The sequence below is a fragment of the Solanum lycopersicum genome, chromosome 3, assembly GCF_036512215.1.
Source record: "Solanum lycopersicum chromosome 3, SLM_r2.1".
NCBI classification, from domain to species: Eukaryota; Viridiplantae; Streptophyta; class Magnoliopsida; order Solanales; family Solanaceae; genus Solanum; species Solanum lycopersicum.
Window position 1 is genome coordinate 49034655 of NC_090802.1, and position 23007 is coordinate 49057661.

At 32.4% G+C, this 23007-nt stretch overlaps 1 protein-coding gene and 1 long non-coding RNA gene across 3 annotated transcripts; both read right to left on the reverse strand.

Moving 5' to 3' along the window:
• Positions 1–7204: 7204 nt before the first annotated feature.
• LOC101248553 (uncharacterized) lies at positions 7205–7853 on the reverse strand. The gene has a single exon (XM_004234970.5). The coding sequence runs from the start codon at positions 7619–7621 to the stop codon at positions 7310–7312; it is 312 nt and encodes a 103-aa protein (XP_004235018.1). The 5' UTR covers positions 7622–7853; the 3' UTR covers positions 7205–7309.
• Positions 7854–17668: 9815 nt separating this feature from the next.
• LOC104646393 (uncharacterized) lies at positions 17669–19703 on the reverse strand. 2 transcript variants are annotated; one of them, XR_003246009.2, is made up of 2 exons: positions 19508–19703; positions 17669–18010 (listed from the first exon to the last, which is right to left on the reverse strand). It is a non-coding gene; the product is annotated as an uncharacterized lncRNA (long non-coding RNA). The 2 variants fall into 2 exon arrangements; XR_002027337.2 differs by lacking the exon at positions 19508–19703 and adding an exon at positions 18822–19497.
• Between the last annotated feature and the right edge of the window lie 3304 nt (positions 19704–23007).

A 23007-nucleotide genomic window follows, 5' to 3' on the forward strand; every position in this document is an offset into this window, starting at 1 on the left:
CTAATAGGGTTAGGAGACTAAATTCAAGAATTAGTCGAATAGAATTTAAAATAAATAAATAAAAATCTGGTTTATTTTAATTAATACGCTAAAGGACCATTATGCCCTTAAATACCTATTTATTCTTATTTACTTGATTAATATATATATATATATATATATATATATATATATATATTTATATTGGATCGTTACACTACAAATGTCGTAGATTTTTCTTCGAGCATCTTTTGGGGACGATTCTATTTGTAAACTTGCTTATATTTTCAAGATCTACGCGGTACATCTAATTCCTTTGATCGATTTGACTTTCATTTTTTCCTTATAATTTTGCCCTATATGGTCATAAATCGATAAACCAAAAAATACAAGTCCGATAGCAGTGCGTGGTATTTTTATACGTAGATATTGAAAAAATATTCAGGTTGGAAAAAAAATTGGCTCTATCGGATATCAAATTCGTGTTTTATGTTCGTTAGAAGTTCAAATTTTCACAAGTTACCATTTAAAGTAACATTTCGTGAAACTTCAATTGGCCGTAGATTTTCCCTCAACCATCTTTTGGGGGCGATTATTTTTTGAAACTTGCTTATTTTTTTGAGATATACACGGTATATCCAATCCTTTTGACCAATTTGACTTTCATTTTTTCCTTATAATTTTTCCCTATATATGGTCAAAAACCAAAAAAACATAAAACTATAAGTCCTATGGAAGTGCCTGGTGTTTTTCACGTAGGTATCGAAAAAATAATCAGGTTTAAAAAATCAGCTCGATTGGACATCGGATGCGCGTTTTATGTCTTTTTGAAGTTCAAATTTTCACAAGTACCCTTTTAAAGTCACATTTCATAAAGCTTCAAATGGCCGTAGATTTTTCCTCGAACATCTTTTGGGGGCGATTCATTGTTTAAACTTGCTTAGTTTTTTGAGATCAACACGGTAGACCCAATCCCTTTGACGGATTTTACTTTCATTTTTTTCTTATAATTTTGCCTATATATGGTAAAAACCGATAAACGTAAAACTATAAGTCCTATGGTAGGGTGAGGTATTTTTTCGCGTAGATATCAAAAAAATAATCAAGTTTCAAAAATAAATTCTCTGGATCGGATATCGTATTTGCGTTTTATGTCTGTTTGAAGTTTAAATTTTCATAATTACCCCTTTAAAGTAATATTTCGTGAAACTTCAAATTGCCGTAAATTTTCCCTCGAGCATCTTTTGGGGGAGATTCTTTTTTAAAACTTTCTTATTTTTTTGAAAACTACGCGGTAAATAAAATTCCTTTGACCGATTTGACATTTATTTTTCCTTATAATTTTGCCCTATATATAGTCAAAAATCGATAAACGTAAAATTATAAGTCCTATTGCAGTGCTTAGCATTTTTCTCGCGTAGATATCAAAAAAATAATCATGATGGAAAAACAATTGGCTCGATCGTATATCAGATGTGCGTTTAATGTCCGTTTAAAGTTCAAATTTTTACAAGTACTCCTTTAAAGTCAGATTTCGTGAAACTTCAAATAGCCGTATATTTTCCCTCGAGCATCTTTTGGGGGAGATTCTTTTTTTAAAGTTGCTTATTTTTTTGACACCTACGTAATATACCCAATAACTTTGACCGATGTTACTTTCATTTTTCCTTATAATTTTACCCTATATATAGTCAAAAACTGATAAACGTAAAACTATAGGTCCTATAGCAGTGCAGTGTGTTTTTTCGCATATATTTCAAAAATAATAAGGATGGAAAAAAATTGGCTCGATCGGACATCAAATGCGCTATTTATGTCCGTTTGAAGTTCAAATTTTCACAAGTACTCATTTAAATTCAAATTTCGTGAAACTTCAAATGGCTGTAGATTTTTCCTCGAGCATCTTTTGGGGGCGACTCTTTTTTTAAACTTGCTTATTTTTTTGAGATTTACGTATTATACCCAATCCCTTTGAAGGATTTGACTTTCGTTTTTTCTTAAAATTTTGCCCTATATATGGTCAAAAATCGATAAATGTAAAACTATAATTACTATGGTAGTACGTGGTATTTTTTCTCGTAGATATCGTAAAAATAATCAGGTTGGAAAAAATCAGCTTGATCAGACATCGGATTCGCGTTTTATGTCCGTTTGAAGTTCAAATTTTCACAAGTACCCCTTTAAAGTCATATTTCGTGAAACTTCAAATGGACGTAGATTTTTCCTTGAGTATCTTTTGGGGGCGATTCTTTTTTTAAACTTGTTTATTTTTTTTATATCTACGCGGTTCATCCAATCCCTTTTGACCAATTTGCAATTCATTTTTTCTTTATAATTTTGTCCTATATATGGTCAAAAACCGATAAACGTAAAACTATAAGTCATATGGCAATGCGTGGTATTTTCTCGTGTAGATATTGAAAAAATTATCAGGTTGAAAAAAAATGGCGTGATCGGACATTGGATGCCGTTCAAATTTTCACAAGTACCCCTTTAGAATTACATTTCACGAAACTTCAAATGGCCGTAGATCTTTTCCTCGAGCATCTTTTAGGGCGATTATTTTTTTAAACTTGCTTATTTTTTTAAGATATACACGGTACACCCAATATCTTTGACCGATTTGACTTTTATTTTTTTCTTATAATTTTATCCAATATATGGTAAAAAAACCGATAAACGTAAAACTATAAGTCCTATAGCAGTGCGTGATATTTTTTGCATAGATATAGAAAAAATAACCAGGTTGGAAAAAAATCGGCTCGATCGGACATCGAATTTGCGCTTTATGTCCGTTTGAAGTTCAAATTTTCACAAGTACCCCTTTAAAGTCACATTTCGTGAAAATTCAAATTGTCGTAGATCTTTTCCTCGAGCATCTTTTTTAGGCGTTTTTTTTTAAACTTGCTTGTTTTTTTGAGATATATGCGGTAGACCCAATAACTTTGACTGATTTGACTTTCATTTTTTCCTTATAATTTTGCCCTGTATATAGTCAAAAATCAATAAACGTAAAACTATAAATCCTATGGTAGTGCATAGTGTTTCTTTGCGTATATTTCAAAAAAATAATCAATGGAAAAAAATTTGGCTCGATCGGACATCGAATGTGCGTTTTATATCCGTTTGAAGTTTAAATTTTCACAAGTACTCCTTTAAAGTCAAATTTCATGAAACTTCAAATGGCTGTAGATTTTTTCTCGAGCATCTGTTGGGGCAATTCTTTGTTTAAACTTTCTTATTTTTTTGAGAACTAGGCGGAAGACCGAATACCTTTGACCGATTTGAATTTCGTTTTTTCCTTATAATTTTGCCCTATATATGGTCAAAAATCGATAAACATAAAACTATAAGTCCTAGGACAGTGCGTCGTATTTTTTCGCGTATATATCAAAAAAAATTCTTGTTGAAAAAAAAAATGGCTCGATCGGACATCGAATGCACATTTTGTGTCCGTTTGAAGTTCAAATTTTTACAAGTCCACCCTCCCCCTCTTTAAAGTCACATTTCGTGAAATTTCAAATGGCTGTAGATTTTTCCTCGAGCATATTTTGGGGGGATTCTTTTTTTAAACTTGCTTATTTTTTCAAGATATACGCGGTAAACCCAATTCCTTTGACCAATTTGACTTTCATTTTTTCCTTATAATTTTGCCCTATATATGGTCAAAAATCGATAAACGTAAAACTATAAGTCATATGGCAATGAGTGGTATTTTTTGCATAAATATTGAAAAATTATCAGGTTGGAATAAAATTTGGCTCGATCAGACATCGGATGCGCGTGTTATGTCTGTTTGAAGTTTAAATTTTCACAAGTAGTCACATTTCGTGAAACTTCAAATGGCCGTAGATCTTTTCCTCGAGCATCTTTTGGAGGCGATTCTTTTTTTAAACTTGCTTATTTTTTGAGATATACGTGGTAGACCCAATAACTTTGACCGATTTGACTTTTATTTTTTCCACATAATTTTGCCCAATATATGGTAAAAAATTGATAAACGTAAAACTATAAGTTCTATGTCAGTGCGTGGTACTTTTTTTACATAGATATCAAAAAAATAATCAGGTTGAAAAAAAACTCAGCTCGATCGGACATCGGATTCGCGCTTTATGTCTGTTTGAAGTTTAAATTTTCACAAGTACCCCTTTAAAGTCACATTTCGTGAAAATTCAAATTGTCGTAGATTTTTCCTCAGGCATCTTTCTGGGCGATTCTTTGTTTAAACTTTCGTATTTTTTCGAGATCTACGCGGTAGACCCAATACTTTTGACAGATTTGACTTTCGTTTTTTCCTTATAATTTTGCCCTATATATTATCAAAAACCGATAAACGAAGAAACTATAAGTCCTATGGCAGTGGGTGGTGTTTTTTCACGTGGATATAAAAAAATTCAGGTTGGAAAAAAAAAATCGGCTCGATCGAACATCGGATGTGCGTTTTATGTCCTTTTGAAGTTCAAATTTTCACAAGTATCCCTTTAAAGTCACATTTCGTGAAAATTAAAATGGCCGTAGATTTTTCCTCAAGCATCTTTTGGGGACGATTCTTTTTTAAAACTTTCTTTTTTTAAGATCTACGCGGTAGACCCAATAACTTTGATCGATTTGACTTTTGTTTTTTCCTTATAATTTTTCCTTTATATTTGGTAAAAAACCGATAATGTAAAACTATAAATCCTATGGTAGTGCGTGATATTTTTTGCATAGATATCAAAAAAATAATCAGGTTGGAAAAAAATAGGCTCGATCGGATATCGGATACGCGTTTTATGTCTGTTTGAAGTTCAAATTTTCACAAGTACCCCTTTATAGTCACATTTCGTGAAACTTCAAATGGTCGTATATTTTTCCTCGACCATCTTTTGGGAGCGATTCTTTTGTTAAACTTGCTTCTTCTTTTTTTTTGAGATCTATGCGGTAAACCCAATAACTTTGACCGATTTGAATTTTATTTTTTTCTTATAATTTTGCCCTATATGTGGTAAAAAACTGATAAACGTAAAACTATAAGTTCTATGGCAGTGCGTGGTATTTTTTACGTAGATATAGAAAAAATAATATGGTTGAAAAAAAATTAGCTCGATTAGACATCGGATTCGCGCTTTATGTCCGTTTGAAGTTCAAATTTTCATAAGTATCCCTTCAAAGTCTCATATCGAGAAAATTCAAATGGCCGTAGAGTTTTCCTCGAGCATCTTTTGGGGGAGATTCTTTTTTTAAACTTTCTTATTTTTTTGAGATCGCCGCGGTAGACCCAATACCTTTGACCGATTTGACTTTCGTTTGTTCCATATAATTTTATCCTATATATGGTAAAAAAATCGATAAACGTAAAACTATAAGTCCTATGGAAGGGCGTGGTGTTTTTTCGCGTAGATATCAAATAAATAATCAGGATGGTATAAAAATTGGCTCGATTTCACATCTGATGCGCGTTTTATGTCCGTTGAAAATCAAATTTTCAAAAGTACCCCTTTAAAATCACATTCCGTGAAACTTCAAGTGGCCGTAGAGTTTTCCTCAAGCATCTTTTGGAGACGCCCAAGGGGGTCCTCGTGGCTTGCGCCTCAAAAACTCAAGGGGGAGGGGTCCTCAAGGCGTGCGCCTCAAGGACTCGGGAGGGAAAGGTCCTCAGGGCGTGCGCCTCGAGAACTCGGGGATGACTCTAAAGGGGGGAGGGGTCCTCGAGGCGTGCGCCTCGAGGACTCGGGGATGATTAGGAGGGAGAGGGTCTTCAGGGCATGCGCCTCGAGGATTCGAGGATGATTCAGAGGAGGGGTCCTCGGGGCGTGCGCCCCGAGGACTCGGGGATGACTTCGAGGGGGGAAGGGGTCCTCGGGGTGTGCGCCTCGATGACTCGGGGATGACTCGGAGGGGTCCTCGGGGCTTTTGGCCTGATGACTCGGGGTGACTCGGAGGGGGGGAAGGGTCATCGGGACGTGCGCCTCAATGACTCAAGGGGGAGGGGTCCTCGCGGCGTGTGCCTCGATGACTCAAGGAGGGGATCCTCAGGGCGTGCGCCTCGAGGACTCGAAAAGGGTGGGTCCTCGGGGCGTGCGCCTTGAGGATTCAAAGGGAGAGGAGGGGTCCTCGGGGCGTACGCCTCGATGACTCAAAGGGGAGGGGTGGGGTCCTCGGGGCGTGCACCTCGAGGAATCGAAGGTGGGGTGGGGTCCTCGGAGCGTGCACCTCGAGGACTCGGAGGGGGAGGAGGGGTCCTCGGGGTGTGCGCCTCGCGGACTCGGAGGGGGGAGGGGTCCTCGGGGTGTGCGCCTCGAGGACTCGGAGGGAGGGTCCTTGGCGCATACGCCTCGAGGACTCGGGGATGATTCGGAGTGGGGGAGGGGTCCTCGGGTTGTGCGCCTTGATGACTAGAAAATGACTCAGGGAGGGAGGGGTCCTCGGGGCGTGCACCTCTATGACTCGAAGGGGGAAGGGGTCCTCGGGATGTGCGCCTAGATGATTCTTTAGGTATTAACAACAATTCTTCTTTAAGAAAAATATTTCGTATATTTTAAAAAAATATATGTTTCTGTTTCTAGTTTCGCTACTAGTTTTAATTTTCTATTTGTGAAAATATTCTTAAACTTTGTTGTCTTACAAAGATGTTCAAAGTTTTGTTCTAAGTATGTTTGAAATACAAGATGAACAACAATTTTACTGTCCACAGTCATAGGTCCTATTTTAATTCTTTTAGGAATAGAAACTTGAATTTTGACTAGACACACCACACTTTGAAATATTTCAAATTGGATTTCCTTCCTTTCCATTTCTCATATGGAAAAATTTGTATTCTGATCAAACAAAATATAACATTTTATTAATAAAAAACTATTTAGAGTGGAATAATAAATATAAATCAAGTGAATTTCTAGGCAAATTAAATTCTAGTTCAACTAGTCTATTTTATCCTTTGACTAAGAAATGGATACTTTGAAATAAATGCTTATTCATATTAAAAAATCAGTTTCTAAAATAATCAGTCGTGGAACTTGTTACTTTAATTACTTGTTCATTTCCTTTTATAGTTATTCGTAATTAACTGTTTAATTTAATGAATTAAAAAAATTAATCTATTATACACTTGAATTAATTAATTTAAAAAACTTCTAAAATTTTTAAGTTTTTGGTTCATCCAAATTTCATTATTTAAAGTAACTAGGGAGTACTTGATATGGATCACCGTAAAAGGAGATATGACCAAAAAAAAAACAGAGAGAAATCACGAATTGAAGGTTTTTCAGTTAAGCAAATTATATAATCAATAATGTCATGACAATTGACGAGAACAAAGAATTTCAATCTTTTTGGAGTTTATGTAAAAAAATCAATACGGAGGAATAGTTTCAAAACAGTAGACTCCATCCAATTCCGGTGCAAACTTTGGCCTCCGTGGGCGCGACGGAGATTTTGAAGATGATGACGGCGGCGCCGCCTCTTCCGTCTTGTTCAGTTTACTGGTTACGGAAGTAGACGGTGGAGAAACAGAAACGGCGATGTTGCGATCGGATACGATAGGGCCCACACCTGCACCTCGTGGTTGTTTGTTGTCAGAAGTGGGCGGTGCCCAAGAGTGGTTCACTTTTTGGCCCAAAATTTCAGCGGAGAGAGCATCAAAAGAACTGAAAATTGACATCATCGTGTTCTTTTGGATCTAAACAAATAATTGAAACAAAGCATTGATTCGTCAATTGGTTTATGCAATAATAAGAAAAAATAGAACTGCAAAAGTAGGAATAAATATAGGTGAGGAATTGGGAAAGGAAACAATTGGGAATTCCTTTCCCAATTAGGATCGGAAAGATGTGGAAGTGGAGATGGGAGAAACCAATTTTCCTATAATTCACAATCTCCTATTAAAGCGTTTCTTTTGTTAAAAGTAAAAAGTTAAGATTAAAATTTCAAATATATTATAAATAAATATAGTGAATGTCTATAGTGTATTTTCTCATTCTAAAATCATAACTATAGACATTTTCTTTTTTCTCTACTTTCTATCTCATCTCATCGTTTTATATAATTTCATAATATGTTAGTAATATAAATTACTCATGCTCCATCAAAAATTAACGATAGATATTTTTTGATTTTTATGGATGGGTGTCATCGTAGTTTTTTGGATCCAAGAAGTATGCATGTAAAGTTTATATTAGATATGTATTATAAATTGAATTCGCGTGGCTGGTCTGAAACAAATTTTATGTATACAACTTGTCCGTGTGCACAACAACGGGGCCACCATATACTTACTTGCATGAGTATTATTGCTGCTATTTAATTTGAACTCTGATGTAATTGATTTCTCTTTTTGTACGTATGATTTTTGCAAATTGTTTGCTTACAAAAATTATTGCCACCATAAATGATAATATTGTTCCAGTCTCTAAGGTGAGTACCAAGCACTTTTCTTATTATATTATTGGTTAAGGGTAAGACGATAAATTCAAATTTAATCTCATCAAAAAAAATAAGATAATGAGTTATGTCCTATCGCATTAAGAGGATCATACGATTAGATTCATGTTCAATCCCACAAAATGATAAGATATCATGTTTCTGCATTAGTGCACTATGATGAAAGATGTTGGATTTAAGAGTCTGTTTGGCTCAGTTTAAAAGCTGGTTTTTAACTTATTTAGCTGTTTGGCAATACTCAAAATAACTTATTTTAAGTTTTAAAAAAACTTATTTTAAGCCAAAAGTTAAAAACTGAGGTAGGGGTACTTTTTTTTTTAGCTTATAAATTGTTTTAAGTTGACCACATTTTTACCTTTTTGCCCTTAATATTTTTATACAATCTCCAAATTACCCATATAACCCTAACATCTCTTTCTTCCATTTTTCCCTTTTCACGTGTGGATGATAGACAATTACTATTACTAATGAATGAAAATAAAATAAATCTTAAATCTTTCAATCGATCTATTCAAATTATATATTATTAAAATGTAAAATAAGTTGCACATATAACTTAAATAAAAATTTATATTCCTCTTATAAATAACTTGTGATAATAAAGAAATATGTGAATGATAGACAATTATTATTACCTATAGATGAAACTAAAATAAAATCTTAAATCGTTCTTTGATCTATTCAAATTATATATATTTAAAATCTATAATAAGTTTATATTCCTCTTATAAATAATTTGTGATGAGAAAGAAATATGTGAATGATAGCAAAATATAATTATTTATGACTGTAAAATATAAATTAATTAACTTTTGTTACGTTAACAGCTTTTAAGGGTATTTCAGACATTTTGATTTAAAAAGCTGTTTATCAGCTCTTAGCAAACACATCAACAACTTTTTTTTTAACTTCAGCACTTTTATCCAAACGCATAACTGCTTATTTTAAAAATAAGTTTCAGCACTTTCAAAAATACTTTTTTAAAGCTGTTTTTATTAAGCCCATCCAAACGGGCCCTAAGTCTATTTACATGGATAGAATATCCAGTTTGAGTCTCAATACACCATATTAATGTTATAATGACGACTATGGCAAACTGATGTGTTTTTGATGAAAATTAGTCATGAAACATGTTTTATTGGACTCGCTTTATTCCCTAAAGTGACATGATAACAGTACATAATGCGTCTGAAAGAAGAAAAGTTATTGAATAATGCACATGAATGTGGAACTCGAAGTACTAATTATTATATACCCGAATGATTGAAGTGAATAAGGTGATACCAACCATACTAGATGTGAAAATGATTGTGATCCTTGTCATGGATGTAGTATACTGGTATAACCAAGAATAACTCTAAACAGACATCTCTTATGGAAAAATTCCTTACTTTATCTTTTGATTTGTATTGAACAAGAAAGTGTAATTGAGGCACATCCTATAGTTAATCAGAAGTTAACTGATTCCAATATTTTAATTTTCAGGATATTTTGACTCTATAATAGACATCAATTAAAGAATCTTAAGATTTTGTAAAATAGTAAAATGTTAGCAAGGCAAGCTAATTGTGAGAATGTCACAAACAAAAGTTGAGATTGAGTCTCATACATTTTAAAATCGTGTGAACGTTGATAAGGGTAAATCTTATCTGACTTTCCTTCTAGACACAAGAAGCTTTCATACATTTAAGGTGAATGTCATTACTCGACAAAATTGATATAAAAATATTTGAAGAATTCAAAGTGTAAAGCATTCGAAATTTTTAAATACTTATTTATAATCCTCATATAGATCACAAGCAAGAATTTTTCATGTTGTTATGCAAGTTGATAACTCGAATTAAACTCTTCAAAAATTTTAAAAGACAATAGATTATTTGCTTAAAGAAATTGAAGTGGGGAACTTGCAGAATTCTTTGATCCTGAAGAAATGATTCCTAGAAGGAGATATTTCGAAACACATTCCAAACCTTTTCTACACACATGTGCTCCAAAAGAATGGTGATATCAATGTTAATAAACTTGTTCGAGTGACATGTGGTTGATTTGTTCTCAAGTCTCTACCAACTAAAACTTCTGAGTATATGGTGCACAAATTTGGAATGTGATAATTCAAGTATGTGGATTTATTGATATTCTCATTAAGGAAAGTTAATACATGTTTTACTCTTTTTTTCCTACGAGGTTTTATCCTACTGAACTTCCCTTCTAAGCTTTTTAATTAATAAGGCAGCCTAAATGCGTATTATTAGATACGTTTCCTATTTTCCTTCACTAGAGTTTTTAGTTTTTTAAAATTCTTTTTTTAGGGTGTTAACGAGGCATGTCATTTACAGATTAGACATTAAAAAAGAGTGCATTATAAATATAATAAATGGCTATTTAAAAAATATTAGAAATTCTATCTTTGAGACCAAGTCAATTTTTCCCTATAATATAATCATTCTTCAAGAGAAATACACATTGGACGTATCGTTGAACATATCATGTTCCGTTTGATTTGTGCATGATGCGTGTCCTTTTACCTTTTTTTTTTGGAAGTCAGTGTTAAGCGGATAAGCTTGTGGAAGGTTTATTTTCGCTGTGGTTTTTATCTATCAATAATTCGATATACTTATATGCTTAAGTCTATACATGTATGTCATATGTTTAAATTTATTGTTCATTTTACTTTATTAAATCACATATTAATGAAGAACACAAAAACTTTCAAAAGAAATAGATGAGAAATCTAGAGAGAGAGAGAAAACCCAATATTTCGTGGTAACACCCCGTGAGTAAACTTCCACGGCGGTGGGGTATATTTATATTAATAAATCAGAGTATTTTTTGTTACAGAGAATAAATGGAGAATAAATAGTAAAGCCTAAAAATCGATAGATCAGCGTAAACAGTTGTATATATTAATCAGGATCCACAACCTAACATTATGTGGATAAGCTCGTTGACCAACTCAATATTGGAGGGTCTTTCTTCCATTAAAAATCGATAGATCGCTAAATGGGGAGATAATATCTCATATGGTCACTTAATTTTACATACTTCACATAGAAAGTCACTCAATTTTGAGTTGTTTACTTAGAAAGTCACTCAATTTTATTTATAACTCTAAAGTCACTCAGCTATTAGTGTTTTACTAAAAAAAAATCACCGAACTATTGATATTTTATTTAAAAAGTAACCCAACAAATTTAAAATAATTTATTTTGTTAAAATTTGATGTTTATTTAAAATTATTTTCTAAGAATTTAGGGAAAATATCCAAGTACCCCCTCAACCTATGCCCGAAATCCCAGAGACACACTTATACTATACTAAGGTCATATTACCCCCCTGAACTTATTTTATATGTAATTTTCTAGCCCTTTTTATCCTACGTGGCACTAGTTCGAAAAAAAAAGTCAACCATCGTTGGGCCCACAAGATAGTGCCACGTAAGCTAAAAAGGGGTAAAAAATTATTAATAAAATAAGTTCAGGGGGGTAATAGGACCTTAGTATAGTATAAGTGTGTCTCTGAGATTTCGGGCATAGGTTGAGGGGGTACTTGGGCATTATCCCAAGAATTTATAAGATTTTATTTTATTTTTATTTATTTATTGACCTTCTTCAATTATTGAATTACATTTTTTTTTAAAACGAACAATAACATTTTTTAGCATGTTTAATTCCTGACTTCTAGTAAAACAATTGCGAGAATAAAAAATATATTTTTCTTTTAATTGCTATTGTACATTTAAAAGTAACAATCATTTATTATTTCTTATTAAATTATAAGAAAGCTTATGATTAGACTTGGCGTCTAATTTAACTTTGGAGCAAAAGATATGAAATTCGATGATACTTTTGTATTATGTTATACCCACAAAATTCTTGAAGTATATTTGGTATTGTGGTTGTTGGGTTTCTCTATTACTAGTATATAGTGTGACTAGTATGAAACATTCAAATTATATATATACTTGTTCAAAATGATTGTGTTCCTTTATGGAAAAAAAATATCACTTAAAATGTTGTGATTTTTCATGAAAAGATATGTCTATTATAATAAAAGTATTTGCATAGACATGAATATTGGTGAATTTTTGTAAAAATAACATTTAAACTATATTGTCTTTATTGAACCCGATGAAACTTTGTTCATGAGTAGTTCTATAACAATCATATTGAAAGTTATGAAAATGTCCTTCTGAAAAGGACATTTGACAATCTAAACAATGTTTGCATCACACAAAATTGTAAGAAATAGGAAAAAAATATTAGTGAAGAAAAAGCTACCTCGCGAAGAGCTTTTCAACTAATGTTTTTATTTGTTCTTACTTGTTTGAGTCAATGTTTGTGACATGAACACTTAGGGCATGTCAATTACAAAAATTTGTAAGGAAAACTGATCAACTTAGAAGTTTTGCCTAACTTTGAGTGCAATAAATAAAAATGTCAAGTTTTTGTGAAATCTAAGTATGTTAAGCATTCTTATAAATCTGTTAAAAGCAATTCTAATCCCTTAGAATTGATTTACACTAACATTTGTGATATGAAGTTAATGTCATCTCATGGTGGGAAAAAGTATTTGCTACTTTTATTGAGAATTGCATTAGAAATGACTATGTCTATTTGTTGAATGGTAAGGATGAAGCAATTAAAAATGTCTAGACAATGTAATATCGAAGTTGAAAATCCATGTGAGAAAATATAAGAAGTGATAAGAATGGAGAGTATAAATCTCATTGTGCAGAAATATGTTTGAAAAGTGGAATATCCATCAAACTACTGCTATATTCACCTCAATCTAATGAAAAATCGAACGTTGAAAGAAATGATGGCTGCATTATTTATAAGTTTGGATTTACAAAAACTTGTGTGGAGGAACTATCCTTACTACAAAAGGGAACAACAAAAAGTTTTGTCTTTTTAGAAAGAAAGCAATTTTGTTTGATCAGAATACAATCTTTTCCATATGAGAAATGGAAAGGAAGGAAATCCAACCTGAAATATCTCAAAGTGTGGGGGTATCTAGTCAAAGTCCAAGTTCCTATTCCTAAAAGAAGTAAAATAGGACCTATGACTGTGGACTGTAAAATTATACTTGAGTAGTCTAGAGAAAGGTCTAAAAGGCCTAGGAAATGAAATGGATAATGTATTTAATAAAGAGATTCAGAGACTTAGTAAATGTTAAAGGACATTTACTTCCTTGGGATATGATTTTGTAACATATACTGTGTTTTCTGTAGACTCATTCTTTGGAAAGATGGTGTCAATAAACAATATTGGAAGTTAATTGATCATCTTCAAGAAAATAAACATTTGGGTTTAAAGTGAATCTTTAGACGGAAAATAACAGTTGATGGAACTGTTGAAAAATATAAAGCAAGACTTTGTGTCAAAGGTTTTAGACAAAAAGAAAAAAAAGGTTTTGATCTTGTCAATATATATATATACTCGTTAGTAATTAGAATTACATCCATTCGGATGCAAAAATTATTAGTGTGGTATATGACCTCCAAATTCATCAAACGAATGTGGAAAGAACTTTCTTAAATGTAGAATCGGAGGAAGAAATTTACATGGAACAACCCGAGGATTTTGTGGTTCCTGGTAAATAAAAGAAAGTGTGGGAACTTGTTAAGTCACATTATGGAAGCACCCAAACAATGATATAATTTGATCAAATCATGTCGGCAAATGGATTGAAGAATGATGGAAGTGATAAATGTGTTCACATTAAAATCATAAGGTCATTGTTTGTTTGTATATTGGTGATATGTTGATCATCAATAGAGACACTAATGACATAAATGCTACTAAATGTATGCTATAAAGCAAGTGAAATGAAAATTATTGGAGTTGCTAATGCAATCTTAGATATAAGAATTCGTAGAACTCCATAATGTTTAGCATTTTCATGGTCATTGCATTGAAAAGGTACTTAACTAGTTCAAATATTTGGATGTCAATATTTTGAAGTCTCCAATAAATGTGAGCTTTGCATTTCGAAAGAGTGAAAACAAAAGTGACTCACAATTGAATTGTGCTAGAGTTTTGGGAAGCATGATGTATATCATATAGTGTGTGAGATTAGATATAGCATTTGCCATTTAAACTGAGTCCGTTCACAAGTGATCCCAAATAAATTCATTAGATGACAATAAATAGAGTTTTGGGGTATTTAATATAATACTTAAAACTATGTCTTGCATTATAACAATATCTAACAATATTGAAAGATATAGTGATGCAAATTGAATCATCGGACGAATGAACTAAAATTCACGAGTGGATATGTATTTATTATTGGTAGAGGAGCAGTCTCTTGTAAATATTTCAAACGAGACATGTATCACTAGCTCTACAATGTTCTTTGAGCTAGGTGCTCTAGATAAGGTCAGTGAATAAGTCAAAAGACTCCAGAATTTCTTGATAAATATTCTATTTTGGCCCAAATTATTGGCATTAGTATGCATACATTTTCACAGTCATGATGCAATAGGTAGGGTATGGAGCATGAAGTATAACGGAGAGTCTGTCATATACGACATAGACATGATACTGTTAGAAAACTACTCTCTAGTGGAATTATCATAATTGACTATGTAAAGTCAAAAAATAATGTGTCGGATCCACTTACAAAAAGACCTAACTAGAGAAGAAGTTAAAAGATCATCTAAGGGAATAAATTTACGGCTTAGGACAAGTCATCATGGCGGTAACTCTATCTAGCAAACTGGAGATCTCCAAGAGCTAGATTCAAGGAGAAAAATAAAGTTGTGAATGACGGTTCGGCATTGTCAACAAACTCAATCCATTCTCATGATGAAGACAATCCTCAGGGACAAGGATACAACATTTAGGCTTGTTAATGAGTTAATAAAGCTTAATGATTTTAATGATTTGCTAAGTTTGGTAGAGTTAACCAAATAGTGTATCTACGCGATAACACAGTTAGGAATCACTTATGTGAGTGTAAGTGTAAGCCGTTTCAAAGATGATGATTGTCAAAAGCCCATCTCTCTATACACTCATGAAACCAAGAGGTGTTCATGGCTAAAACTAACACAATCATAAGAATCATAAACGGTAAAGGGTTAATTGTGTGACATATGGTTGTCTAGGTATACACCAAAATTCGACGGCTCAAAGATATCGCATCTACCGATTGACCGAGTATATCTGACATATGTTCATTACAGAAAGTCTAAGGGGAAACCTACTTATCCAGATGCAATTAATTCTTGCTTGTAAAGTACACATACTTGTCCGTTTCTCTGTCTTCGAGTCATTCCCCATTCATGCGGGAGATTGTTGGGTTTTAAAAAGGTGTGAATGGAAAATGAAGAGTTGCGACTTTTATGAAGAGTTGTGACTTTTATGAAATGTTGCAACTTTTATGAAAAGTTGTGACTTGAAAAGGTATGACTTTTATGGAAAGTTGTGACTTTTATGAAAGGTGACGACCTTTCTAAAAGATTGTGACTTCTTCAAAGATTTGTGACCTTTCGGGTAAGGTACAATAAGAACCTTTTCGCACTACCCTATGTTTTCTATAAAATGAGGATTTTCCTCTCATTTTAGTAGAATTCATGGACTTCTTCTTCAACTACTAAGTCTAGTATTCTAAGTATACTTTACTGTTGTTGAGTGGTTCATTGACACCGGAGCTTTTGGTATCTATACTCTGGTGATTGAGATTATTTTACCCTGGGAGGTCATATTCCAAATCAAACCTCGGATACTAGAGGGGAATAATTTCTTTAAGGAGACACTGTTAGTTCAGTGGACTTGATCCTTTTCCTATTAAAATTTTTTCAGATTCTGGTACGTGTTTTGCAAATATTATATTTGTGAATTAATTTCAGTTATTCTATTCTTTTGTTCTTCACTGGTTCATTAAACTTGGTAACTTCGTGTTTCTACAAAGTTTGTTGGAATCAGTAAGATTCTTTAGACACATATTAACAAAAAATTCTTCTTTAAGAAAAATATTTCATATATTTTTTTAAAAAATCTGTTTCTAATTCTAGTTTTGCTACTAGTTTTAATTTTCTAGTTGTGAAAATGTTCTTAAACTTTATTGTCTTGTAAAGATGTTCTGAGTATGTTTGAAATACAAGATGAACAACAGTTAATGCCTATAAAATTTGCCTTTTTTGAATACTAAAACGGTGTGCTGCTTTCAAACTCATTATCCGTCTGTTTTCAATTGAAAGATTAAGGAAGGAATCTTATGTGAGCCTTGTGGTGGCACGGGGTGGCTGCTCTGTGATTTTTGTTAAGGTCAGAAGACCAATGTGAAATCTGAGACTAATAAAATTTTTCGTGGGTGTTCATCATGTAGAGCTGTAAGTGTTTTATTTTTGTTGTATTCCTATATTAATTTCTAGGAATTGTAATCATCTCACATTCTATTATTTTTCGATAGAAGATAATCCCAATAAGTTCTTTCTTGATGTTATTGCGCAGGTGGGATATTAATTGTGCTCAAAAGAAAGTGAAATAAAATAGTTCAGAACAATAATTCTTTGAAATCTCAGGCATAATTATATTCTTACAGATCATTGCAAAATTATTTTTTTTAATAAATGGTTCCCAATTTGAGGTAGTTTGACAAGTTGGGATGAAAAAGGAATTTAAATTGGTTGATAATCTCCTATCAATATCAGATATTGTCATGATGTATCTAAAAAGTATTAGGTTGTGGTGAGATAATTGAAATTTCTCGGCCTATAATAAGAGGTCTCGAGTTCAAGCCCTGAGAATGAAAAAAAAATCATGTTAGCACGACAACGTGTGAATCCTCTTATTTCTCTCATTCATTCCTGTGAGACCCTGAGAATCATGCTAAATGAAACTCAGAATTTTTACTTCTTTTTTGCAATCATGTTATAACAAGAAGGCAAAAGTCCCGCCTTATAAAAACTTATATACAGAAGGAAAAAACGGAATAATATACTTAATTTGTGGAAAAAAGAAAAAGGCAAAGTAAATGAGGGGGGAAATTTAAGTACGGGATGATGTAAATATTGAGTCATTGGGCTCTCAAGAATGCTAGTGATATTATTTTTATCAAATCATATCACTTATCACGATAAAGTATATTATGTACAAACACATATCATGTTTTTATTGATTTGGTATGAACAGTCAAGTAAATAAACTAAAGACCCTTATGTCTAAACACATATCATGCATTTATTTTTTTGATATAAACTATTAGAGTTCATACGAATTTGTCATTTACTACATGTATTTTCAAACTATTTGCTCCTTCGTGACAATACATATAATTTCCAACAATATAAGAGGCATTTGACTTGCTTTTTAAATTACAACGATTTTATGCATCATGATATTTTAACATCAAAATAATGCTAGATAAATAGCATTTTTGTTGTGACTTAAACATCACCATACAAGAAGCTTGAATAATGAATTTGACTTATCGAGTTTTTTCAACTTCTTTTCTTGTAAGCTACTCAAGAAATTGATCCCTTCGTACACATTCATACTACCAAATGGTGCGAGAGTTTCGTGTTGTCTTGCCTCTGCTTCCGTCATGGTTTTGCTAACTCTTTTTATATTCTGCACTGCTTCTTGAGCAACACCATTATTCGAGGCATCTGCCATTAGGATAGAGTAAGTACACAGTGCGTAAGATGCGCATGGAAGCAAGAGAAAACAAACCAAACATCCAAATAGCCCCCAAAATGCTTATGATGCAGAGCAGAACGACTCAAATACATTTTTTTTTACATAAAGGAACATTAATTCAGAAGATACTTACTGGACAATGCCTGGCAATATGTTTGAACAAAAGCCTTGCCAATATAGAAAAGCCCATTACAATTTAATTAGCAAGAATTTTTGCAGCCTGTCTCAAGAACAACATGATGTATAGTTGCCGAAATAAGATACCATTTCACATAAGCACATGGCTCATGTACTTGAAGAAATAGGAAACAATATCTACAAACATTGACATAATGTGGGCTATGGCCTGAAATATCCACTTTTTCTATGATAAGATTCGTGCTGGTGAAAGAGTTCCAAATGTTATAATTTTACATTGTTTATGGGGTGTTACTCTGCCTGGGGGAGCTCAGGTAAAAGTGGAGGGATGCAATAGCCAATGTAAAACTAGCCTATTAATATGAATCCTCAACAATACTTTGTCTAGGGTGCAGAGGGGAGGTCACATGATTAGTCGTTAAACTATTTTTACTTAGCCATCAAATATGGTTTCCAGTACAACGTAGCTGTGTAATAGAAACATAAATGACAATTGCAGAATGAACAAAAACATACTGGAGACAAATACTTTAAAAAATTTATAGAGCTTAGAGGGTCATTTCATTAAAAGGAAGAATGGATTTGTAAGCATATCAAGGAAAACATTGCACCAATAATAAAAAAGATAACAGTACAACATACCATTGCTAAAATTCTGAGGAAATCGGAAATGTGTAGCCTAAGAAACGACCAAACAGCAGAAGGAGATCAATCAGGTTCAACAATCAAAATTTTATATATCCCCAGTAAGATTTGTAACTATTAATAGTGAAAATATCATACTAAAACTATCAGACAACAAAGTAATGATTCCTTCATGAGTCTGCATTTTCTTCCACTCACTTACCCCATCCCCCTAGTCCCTTCTATTCCAAATTCTTCCATCATTCCTTCTCGTTACTAAGTCGAATTTCAGAATTCATCTTCTCCTGTCCTGGCAAGATAGCAAAGTTTGGTTTTTTGCAGCGATCGCTACGCCAAAAATGATGGGATAAATGAATAAATAGTTCAAGGACTACCTAATATCTCTGACCAAACATGAAATAAAAAAATCCTACAATTTATGTTGAGATTATTATACCTTATACCTCACGCCAAATGAATCCTGAAATACCTTTAGTGGCCTCATAATAGAATAAAGTCTCGCCATTATCACACTTTGTAGTCAACTAAAATACTTAAAACAATCATTGTAGTTATAGTAAACCAGTTATAAAATAAATTAAAAGAAATAAAAGGGCAAGTCCTATTCAAGTTGTGATTAATATCAGCGAAAGTGCACAAGTCCTATTCAAAATTGAAAGAGAAATGAGAATTAAAAAGCGTACCTTTTGAGTGAACTCACATAATAATTTTCTGGGGAAGAAATATGGCTGATTTTATATGTCCATTGAAATGATTTTTTTTTTAATTTTTGATGGGAGAGGTTTCTTGATTCTCCTAGAAACCACACACAAATGGCTAAAAGGGACCAAGGCTCTGTTTTTTATCTTTTAAAAAAATATATAATGAATTTATTTATTTATTTTTTTGAAGTTTCACATCCTAAGTTATCATTTATAGACTTCTTTTATTTTTTAAATTGTTATCATCTAAAGTCAAAAGTGAATCCAATGATACTTATTGATATATATTTTTATAGTAACATTAACTTGACAAACAAATATAATTGGTTACATTATTGTAAAAATATGATCACTTTTAAGAAGAGAAACGTATTTAAAGCACCTTTATATTTGACGTGAATTATTCATTTCGTTCTCAAATTACTGCATTGACGAACTAAGCTTAAATGCACTCCTCTTATGCTATATGACATAGCAAGTGATTATACTTTTTTTAGGGCATGAAAGATTAAAAAACTGTCACATTAGAATTTTTTCTTAGGAAAAAAAAATTTCCTTTAATTTTTAGTTTCCAGTGATTATACTTTTTTTAGTGCGTGAAAGATTAGAAAACTTTCACATTAGACTTTTTTCTTAGAAAAGAAAATTCCCTTCAATTTTTACTTTCCAACCTCTACAGAATTCTTCTTCTTTAAAGGATTGAGAAACCCTCAAATCGAAAAGGCAATTTTACCGTTTAATCAATATAGTTTCTCTTACCACTTCTATCAATATTTTCAAGCTTAAAAACGTTTGATTCCATGGGCATCAAAGGATTATGTTGTGAGATTGGAGAAAAAATTTGGCCAGAAAAAAATGTGAGATGCTGAACTATAGTTTAACCCCTCTAACTTTTATTTCTTTATGCTAGTAATTTTTAAAAATTAAATTAAAGAAATAACAAATTTCTCTATTTTTATTTTTTAATGCATATATATATAACACATCAATTTTTTTTTAAATCTTTATGAACACCTCCACAATAGGTTTGGAGAGTCATCACATATACTCACACCAATTTAACGCTTATTTTCGTGTTTATAGGCCTTTGTTAAGAAAACTTTATGGGGACTTTCATAATGTGTTGGTGAACCATCACATATAGTCATATCTTTTTTTTAACACCTATTTACATGCATTTTTTTAGGAATTACGTAATTTTTGTTATTTTTCTTGTGTATTAGCCAATGAAACGGCTCCTCGAATACCACAATAAACTTTGTGAAGACCTCCGTAATGAATTGGGGAACCACCACGTCGAAAAAATGGTACAATTGTTTATCTTTTCAAATGATGATGACCATTTCCCATTACATCGAAATCATCTTTTCAAACTTATTTTACAAACTTGTCTGTTAAGTTCTATTTTGTTCTCTTTAAGTTGTTGTCAATATCATCAGTAAGAGTTCTTGTGATTGAAGTTAAATTTTTATGTTGGGATTATGAGTTTTTCATTACGGATTAATTTATCGAAGTGCAAAAAGATTTGGTATATCAAATGTAGAATTTTGAACACCTTGGAGTGCTAAAATAATTATGTTAATTAGGCATACCCAATACTTTTTTTACTATGAAAATTTCTTTTTGAATATGGAAGTAAAAGCAGGTAACTAAGAAGCTTGGTTAAAAAATGTTATATCTAATCGTTGACATTCAATTTTTATCATTCACAATGTAAATTAAATTGCAAATACTTTAAAATATTTCGTTTTGTTTTTCATGTTATTTTAAAATATAGTTTTATCACTTTTTATAATTTTGAACTAACATGTATGCTTTTATATAAATATGTATATAATTAATTAACTAGTACATTTTATGAATATTAAAAAACTGTCACAATTTTTTTGGTTCATAATTATTTTGTTTCATTTAAATTAAGAACTTGTTATTTAAATTGAAGACAAACTTTATAAATTTGATTACTACGTTCTTAAGTAATTTGAAATCTAAATACAAATAACGGCTATTTTCATTTCAATACAAATACTTGTTCTCTTCTCTTCTTCACTTCACTACCATTCTCTTCCACAGTAGCACTGAAATTAGGCGATGGGTTTAATTTCTCAATTTTGCTTCTTCTTCGATCAAACAGAACTACTTCTTTTTTCTGGGTTATGCATCAAGAAAATGGCGAATTGATGGTGGCGAGAATAAAATTGGCAAATGAGTAGAGATATTCCTATGCTTCTTGAATCAATTTTCGTATGCCACTGTTAGTATTCAGGTATTTCTTCCCATTTTCGTCTAAATTTAGGGTTGGGGGTTTAGTTGATTTGATTGAATATCAATTTTCACTCTCATGTTACTGCTTAGAATTAGGAATGAAACATACAATTTTGTTTTGCTGAAACTCCTTTTCTTTGTATATTGATGAATTTGAGTGAATTCATTTTCTTTCTCGTTTCTGTGTTGTTTTAGCTGTACTTATCTATTTTCTTTTTGTATCAATTGATGATTGTTCGATCCTGATAATTACCCAAATGATTTTCACCTCTTCAATATGGATTTCCAAACTTTTTGAGTTTTGCACAAATGGAATCTGAAATAAATAAATAAATATGGGAAATTTCAATAACTAGCAGCTTCATAGAGCCAGGGATTTTGAAAATTGATATTAATATACCGTTGATGTGGGGGCTAGATTCCGTTGCCGTAGAGATGTTTGATCAAAGTCCCAAAAGAATTTTAGTTTAGCGGAAAATCGTGAACAACTATGATTTGTTCAACACATTTATGCTCAAACTTTTGTCAGCGGACAAGTAAGCATTATAATTTTCCTTATCATTATAAGCCTAGATAGATGGAATCTTTAGGATGAAAATGAGTTTTTCGGTTGATTTGTCTTCTTCACTCTTTGCTTTTGCGACCATGTCAGACCTTTTTAACGCACAAATAACTACCAAGGGGTTAAGTATTCATCCCAGCCATCCCCTGCCTCTTCCTGGTTAAGAGATTATCCATACCTCTTTGCTGTGATTCCTTTGGAAGTAGATCACTAGTAACTCGATCACAATCTGCCTGCACATCACACAATTGTATTTTAAAATATTTCAAACCACTGTAAAGTAACTACTAAACAATGTTACAAAAACTGTAATTCACTACTGACCGAGTAGCAGAGAGGTGACGTAGGAAAAGAACCTAAAAGTGGACTGAGAGAGCTTGTTTTCGTTGACTGTGGAAAGAAACAGTCTGATGTAGCATCTAAGGTTCAACCAGAATGTTCATGGGAAGAATGCCAAAAAAGTAATGAGCAACCTAGAACCAAGTGTTGGGAGTGTTTAGTTGTCAATTGAGACCAAGTTGATGATTCTAGATGTGCCACTCTCAAAGTTGGAGTGCTTACTTGCCAGCTGAGACGAAGCTTTGAGTATTATTTGTTTATGCATTCTGATTTTTTTTTATCAAGAACTCATCACTCTGAATATCTGCAGAAGAAG

Excerpts from the sequence above, each read along its gene's own strand:
- LOC101248553 (XM_004234970.5), bottom strand. The coding sequence starts at position 7,621 with ATGATGTCAATTTTCAGTTCTTTTGATGCTCTCTCCGCTGAAATTTTG.